At 48.1% G+C, this 7,571-nt stretch overlaps 1 protein-coding gene across 1 annotated transcript in view; it reads right to left on the minus strand.

The window, feature by feature from the left end:
• Positions 1–7,571, minus strand: part of suclg2 (succinate-CoA ligase GDP-forming subunit beta) — a 153,016-nt gene that overhangs the window by 84,145 nt on the left and 61,300 nt on the right. The window contains exons 4-7 of the mRNA XM_063214948.1: positions 6,844–6,934; positions 3,479–3,631; positions 1,636–1,725; positions 33–129 (exon numbers count right to left, since the gene is read on the minus strand). Of these exons, the coding sequence (XP_063071018.1) occupies positions 33–129; positions 1,636–1,725; positions 3,479–3,631; positions 6,844–6,934 (431 nt within the window). The remainder of the gene's footprint in view (positions 1–32; positions 130–1,635; positions 1,726–3,478; positions 3,632–6,843; positions 6,935–7,571) is intronic.

The raw sequence follows: 7,571 nt of genomic DNA on the forward strand, positions 1-7,571 counted from the left end.
GGAGGAAGCAAAGGCGTGTTAGTGCACTGTACCTTGTCCTTCGGGAGTCTCGCCCAGAGGATTGACTTCGACTTGAGTGGCGTCGACTTTCAGGAACAGATCATAGAGCCTCTTAATCTGATCCGCTGCCTGCAAGATCCAGAGGGACAGCAAATTACCACACCATGCAACACACAGTACAGCACAGGGGTGAGTTTCTCAAAAGAGAAGTTGTTAGCCTGTTAGCAACTTCGGTAGTTGCCAATGGGAAAATGCATTGAAAACAGCAAAGTAGCTACTATAGTTAGCAACTTTGGTTTTGAGAAATTCACCCCAGTACAGCAGAGCTCAGCAGAGCACAGCATCAGCCCTGGACGCGGCTCTCTGCACAACTCCGGGCGTGCAGCATGATATTACAGGAACACGTCCCAGCACCTTCAAGTCTCTTTCGATGACAGTCTTGGAGGGATGACAAAACCCACTGTGATATTTATTTTTTAATGTAACTAGATGTTTGTTATAGGCTTGAGTTACTATACGTATACTATATGTATATAGAGGAAGAAAAGTCAACACATCGTCATCGTCATCAACCCAGGATAAAAGAAACAATAGAATAATGCATACAGTTTTAATGTAACTAGATGTATATGTTATAGGCTTGAGTTACTATATACTATGTGCATATAGGGGAAGAAAAGTCAACAGTCATCGTCATCAACCCAGGAAAAAAGAAACAATAGAATAATGCATACAGTAACAGTGGCTCACATTCAAACCTTCCACAGAGCCGTTACGCTATGCAGCTGCTATTTTCAATCAGAGACCCTGAGTGTAATTTCCATTCAATGCTACGAGGCATTATTCTCCAAAGTGCTTTACCAACGGCTGTCATCTCAACAAAGACCCCTGTGTCAAGGTTTCAAGGGGTAAAATGACACGTCTCTGTGTCCCCTTTGAACAGCTGGCTCATTTCATTACCAAAAGTCGCCTGACAGCCGTTGGGAGGCTCGACTTCACACACATGTACGGTACGTTATGTGATTATTTTGTCACCTCAAAGCGCCATCAAAAACGGCAAAGTTGTTTTAACTACAGATTTCCTGCTCCACAAAAGCAAATGGTGCCACAATTACATCTGACTGGAGCAGGCACTTGACACCGGCGTTGCTGTTCCTAAGAGACAGCAGAATGGCAGAGGCGAAAAATCCACCACATCTTAACACACGGCAAATTATTTGTGCTAGAGAAGGCGAATCCAAATCAAACCTGTTTTCTCACACATTTCAGTAGAAGGGAGAAATATCTGAGACTTTTTTGCTGCTTTTAAAAAGCCCTGATTAAGCCAATTTGTACGTTTCGTGCATCTATAAATGGCAACTAAATTAGATATCCACGGGTGCTCTTTGACAATAAATAAAAGTGTAAATTGATAGTATTTAATGTAACTGAGAAAGATCATAGCCAGCAAGTGCACGACACTGCCAACCCTAAGTATTCCTTACTTCTACACACCTACACGTAGAAGCTAGCGCCACAATTTACAGCAGCTATCGCCTAGAACCAGGGGTTTTGGTGTCGAGAAGATAACCACAGGCACACTGTGGGGACTTGAGAGGTTAATGTGTCTGCCCCATTAGGCCGCGGCGTGATTACCTGTCTCTCCAGAGGTCCTTTGAAACCTAAATTGGATGCCATGCGCAGCGCCTGGTCATCTCGTACTCCCTCAAATATATCTATGACTTCCTGTGGGAGGAAAGAGAGGGGGCAGAAAGGGGAGAAGGGAGAGAGGGAGAGGGAGAGAGAGAGAGAGAGAGAGAGAGAGAGAGAGAGAGAGAGAGAGAGAGAGAGAGAGAGAGAGAGAGAGAGAGAGGGAGGGAAGGGAGGAAGGGAGGAGAATGGGGATGGGGTATAAGGCCAACATCAGCTGTAATTTGACACAAAGTGGATGTTCATATTAATTCACGAAAGCAGCAATTAAGTGGTGGCAATCTGCCAGACATGGAGAACACAGAGAGAGAGAGAGAGAGAGAGAGAGAGAGAGAGAGAGAGAGAGAGAGAGAGAGAGTGTGAGTGAGTGAGAGAGAGTTTGAGTGAGTGAGTGAGAGAGAGAGTTTGAGTGAGTGAGTGAGAGAGAGAGTGTGAGTGAGTGAGTGAGAGAGAGTTTGAGTGAGTGAGTGAGAGAGAGAGTGTGAGTGAGTGAGTGAGAGAGTGAGAGAGTGTGAGTGAGTGAGTGAGTGAGTGAGTGAGTGAGTGAGTGAGTGAGTGAGTGAGTGAGTGAGTGAGTGAGTGAGTGAGTGAGAGTGAGAGAGAGAGAGAGAGAGAGAGAGAGAGAGAGAGAGAGAGAGAGAGGAGGCCCCATGCCATAGCTCCTTAATTACCATCAGTAGTGTAGGTGATGCGCGCACATCCAGTAAAACAGGTATTGAATCAAACAAACGTGTGCAAAAGAAGAAAGGAAATCCGCTCACTGTTACTGCTCACCGATTTATCGTTTCACGTTGTGTTCAATAAATCGGTGAGCAGTAACAGTGTGCGGATTTCCTTTCTCCTTAATGACCATCCCATTTCACAGAGACCAGTCAAAGGGGAAAAGCACATACATACATTCCAGACACCACAGTGCGTACAGGACCGAAGGATAATGGAGCTTTTTACTGTGATCTTCTCCACACATTCGCAAAGAACAGGCATGTGTACACACACAATCAAACAGGAAAGACAAGAGAGGCTGAGCGAAGAGCAAACGAGGGAAGCTGAGATGTTGCCGCAGGCTTTGGTCAACGACACAGACACATCCTTGCTAGCGCCTGGGGCTCGTAGTATGTGTGTGTGTGTGTGTGTGTGTGTGTGTGTGTGTGTGTGTGTGTGTGTGTGTGTGTGTGTGTGTGTGTGTGTGTGTGTGTGTGTGTGTGTGTGTGTGTGTGTGTGTGTGCGAGTGTGTGCGAGTGTGTGCGAGTGTGTGCGAGTGTGTGCGAGTGTGTGTGAGCGCATGCATGCGTGGGAGTGAATGAGAGAGAGAAAGAGATATTGTGTATGCCTGTCCAATAACGCCCTGACCAGGGGTCTATACTACAAAGCAGGTTCAGGAGTAAACCAGGTTATGTTAAAGGTGGGGTTGCAGGTTAACCATTTTAAGAATATGTACTTTTATGACATTACGTTGGGGGTTCCGCAGGCTCATAGGAGTCCATGTAGAACCTTAAAATCCTGGAGTTAACCCAACGTGATGTCATACCTAAAACCCCACCTTTAAGAGGTAAATCATCTAATAGCAGAGCCTGGAGTCATCATCTTCAGAAAATGAGAACTCCAGGCTCTTCTATTAGATGATTTACCTCTTAACTTAACCTGGTTCACTCCTGAACCTGCTTTGTAGTATAGGCCCCAGGTGTCAACTCAATGAGTATAACAACAACAACAACAACAACAGCAAAACAACAACAACAACAACAACAAACCGAGAAATAAAAATCACACCCAAATGAGGGCCTGTTACCTTGAAGATGAGCTCCGGAGAGCTGGCGGCCACCTCCTCGATGTCCATGCCTCCCTGCGGACTGCCCACCATCACCGGCCCGTTGCAGGCGCGGTCCATGAGGATGGCGAAGTAGGTCTCCCTGGTGATGTCCAGCGCTTCGGCAACCATCACCTAGGACACCACGGACATGCGGAGAGGGCAGATGACAGTAGCGATACACAATTAGCGTATTGAAACTGATAACAGATAACCGTGTCAATGCCAGTTCCCTCACCTTATCTCTAACCAATTGATGTGTTCACAGCAAAAAATTTGAGCGTTTGCGAATCAAAAAGTTGGTTCACAATGAGAAACGCGTTAGAAATTCATTTGGTGTGGGAACTGGCACTGGCACTTGTTCTGGCCCATCTGAAAGCAGCTCGTGTTGTTGCGCTAACAGCTGAGGTAGTACGGTTTCTATTGCCACGGGCAGACGCATCACAGGTTGTGCTGGGCAATATGGAAATAAACATACATAACAATATGGATTACTTTCTTTCAGTACATGGTGATATTGTTATCATGTTATAACGTATGTTTTCAGTTATTCTCTGTTTTCTGTTCATTGTGTCGTGTCGCAAAACCATGTTCCTTTAAAATGAATATTTTTGTTTTTCTATTTCCATTTTCTTGAACTTAGAGCATATATACTGACATCACAAAATTTAATTCAATTATATTAAACTGTATATTAGCTGTAAGAATGGATAAAAAACAGTTTTCATCACCGAAACGATTGACATAAATGGGCACGATTTCTCTCACGAGGAAGATACGTATATATATCGTCATATCGCCCAGCCCTTATCAAATGTGATTACGATCTATAAGAAAGCAAAGTAAGGCTAAAAGCCCAAAAATGGCTATGAGCTGGAGAAGCTAGAGCTGGTGAGAGGTGAGCGTGATGGCATGGGGGTAAGGGACTAGGAAACAGGGTAGGGACAGGGTTGGTATTACATTGGGGGGGGGGGGGGGGGGGGGCTATCAGGCAGTACAGCAACGGCTTATTGAAAATGCTCTTGTTCTGGCTCCTTACAAATGAGAATTAAATGAGACTGAAAAAATAGCTTAAAGATGAGCCTCTCCCCCCCCCCCCCCCCCCCCCCCCCCCCCGCTCCCCCCCCCCCCTCCCCCCCCCCCTTCTCCATGGCGTTCCCCTTTCTCTGTCTCTCTCTCTGTCTTTCCCTCCCTCAATTTCTCCCCCCCTTCCTCATTCTCTGGCCTCATTTCTCACTCTCTTCCATTCCTACTCTCTCATGCTCGCGCTCTCGCTCGCTCTGGATTGTGCTGTGCTGTGCTGTGCTGTCCTGGCACGGTGAGAGAAGAGGGCGTGTGGTGTCTGGGTCTGAAGAGGATTGGAAGCACCATTGTGGAGTGAATAAAGCCCCATTATACAGATCGGCTACAATGGCAGACCGACAGACAGCTTGCCTTGTGGTTTTTCCCTTTTCTCTTCTCCTCTTCTCTCTTTCTCACACCCATCTCCTCTCTCTCTCCCGATCTCTCTCTCTCTTTTTCTCTCCTTTCTACCACTCAGGGAAACGGAGCCTGAGAATGCAATTACAGCCTCTTAAGAGGGCAGATATTCAATCCCGAGCAGTTGTGTTGGAGTGGAGTGGACGCTTTCTCTGGCCATATTTATTACCCCCAGACCTACTACACACACGATCGGAAGGAGACACTGAGACATGCGGATACACATGTACAGTACGCACGCGCACGCGCACACACACACACACACACACACGCACACACGCACACACGCACACACGCACACACGCACACACGCACACACGCACACACGCACACACGCACGCACACACACATGCACAGTGAGACCTGATATTTGCCAGAGTGTGGAATCGATCTCGACCACAGGTACCCCAGTGACAGGGCGGGACAAGGAGCGTGAAATCTGCTCCAACGCACGCACACGCACACGCACATGCACACGCACAGACGCACTGGATTGAGCAGGGCAGGCGCTTGCATTTATCGCATTTCACCTTCATACTTTGCACGTCCCCAAAGTGTGACACCTTTTGATATCTGGCTGCGAATCTCTCTCACTCTCTCTCTCTCTCTCTCTGTCTCTCTCTCTCTCTGCTTCTCTCTCTCTCTATTTTCTTCTCAGAGTAAAAAATGTGACACTCATTTGATCCCCTCCCGTACACTTTGCAGTCAGGCCGGGAAGGTGCCAGGTGTCCACACAGCTACTGGCAAGCAAAAGCATACTTTAATGGGGAGCTCTAGGCAATATTTCACAATAAGGGAAAAGCAAAAAGCACAGGCACACACACACACACACATACACACTACACACTCTCTCGTTCTCTCTCTCACACACATACTTACTCTTGTTCTCTCTTACACAGAGAGAGAGAGAGAGAGAGAGAGAGAGAGAGAGAGAGAGAGAGAGAGAGAGAGAGGGAGGGAGAGAGAGAGGGAGAGAGAGAGAGAGCTGAGGGCAAGAGGGCTTCATTACCTGAAAATGTGTTTTGTCTGCTCTTTTTCATTTTGTTTATTTGTTTGAGGAGGGCTTTTTTTGGCAGGCAGGCAGGGGAAGGCTGGCTGCAGCATGTATGAGGAGGGGGAAAATGATATTCATGCTTGTTAGTGACACATGGAGATGGCTGTTTGCTCACCTCGTCCTCAAGGAAGGACCTGCCAGCCTGGCATGCATTATTTACACCTGTGAAATGCCCGCGCCCGGCGCCACACAACAAAAAACGAGCGTGAATGCGGAGGAAAAGCAAATGATCGGCCCCAAATATAAATGCTCTGCTCCTCAAATAGATGAAACAGAAAACCTATCATAAACAAACAATAATGATAAGAATAAAAAATACTAAGAAATGGAAACAGCCAAGGGATTATTAGACGGCGCACCACTGCCCCGTTGTATCTGCCGCTGCTTGTTTGGTAAGAAATAAAGCACAAAACAAAGTATTGCTTTGGATATGCTTGGAGATAGTGGTGAAAAATTTGTCCTGGGGCCTCATGTGCAAAGACTTCCGTAGATTTCCACTGAATCTTGGCGCAAGTGAAAATCTGAAAAGCTGCATTTGCACCAACAATTTCAAATGAATCAGTCCATACATGAACAGGTTTTCATGCTGATTAATGCGGTATGTCTGATTTCACATGAAATGTATTACATACTCTATGCACTTTTTCATTTCAAGTCTGTATTAGCACAGCTGAAAATTGTGTGAAGTTACTTACGGGACTTGTTTGTGTGTAAGCAAGTTGTGTACATTAGGCCCCTGCAGTTAGTGTGCACCTGAACCAATGCACTGGCCCCAAGAGGGAGTGTGATGCTCCATCAGAGAGTCCATACTCACCGTCTTGACTTTGACTCCTTCCTTGGGGGTCTGCTTGGTGGTCAGGCTGTAGCCCAGCATCTTGGTGGCCAGCTCTCCCACTACTGCAGGGCTGTGGGAGGAAGAGGCAGAGCAGGAGGGGGAGGAGGAGGCAGAGAGGAGGAGGGGGAGGAAGAGGCAGAGCAGGAGGTGGAGGAGGAGGTAGAGAGGAGGAGGGGGAGGAGGAGGTAGAGCAGGAGGTGGAGGAGGAGGTAGAGAGGAGGTGGGGGAGGAGGAGGTGGGGGAGGAGGAGGTAGAGCAGGAGGAGGGGGAGGAGGAGGTAGAGAGGTGGAGGTGGACGAGGAGGTAGAAAGGAGGAGGGGGAGGAGGAGGCAGAGCAGGAGGTGGAGGAGGAGGTAGAGAGGAGGAGGGGGAGGAGGAGGTAGAGAGGTGGAGGAGGAGGTAGAAAGGAGGAGGGGGAGGAGGAGGTAGAGCAGGAGGTGGAGGAGGAGGTAGAGAGGAGGAGGGAGAGGAGGAGGTAGAGAGGTGGAGGTGGAGGAGGAGGAGGAGGCAGAGCAGGAGGAGGAGGTAGAGAGGAGGAGGGGGAGAAGGAGGTAGAGCAGGAGGTGGAGGAGGAGGTAGAGAGGAGGTGGTGGAGGAGGAGGTAGAGAGGAGGTGGGGGAGGAGGAGGTAGAGAGGTGGAGGTGGAGGAGGAGGTAGAGAGGAGGAGGGGGAGGAGGAGGTGGAGAGGAGGAGGGTGAGGAGGAGGT

Source organism: Engraulis encrasicolus, chromosome 14, assembly GCF_034702125.1.
Source record: "Engraulis encrasicolus isolate BLACKSEA-1 chromosome 14, IST_EnEncr_1.0, whole genome shotgun sequence".
NCBI classification, from domain to species: Eukaryota; Metazoa; Chordata; class Actinopteri; order Clupeiformes; family Engraulidae; genus Engraulis; species Engraulis encrasicolus.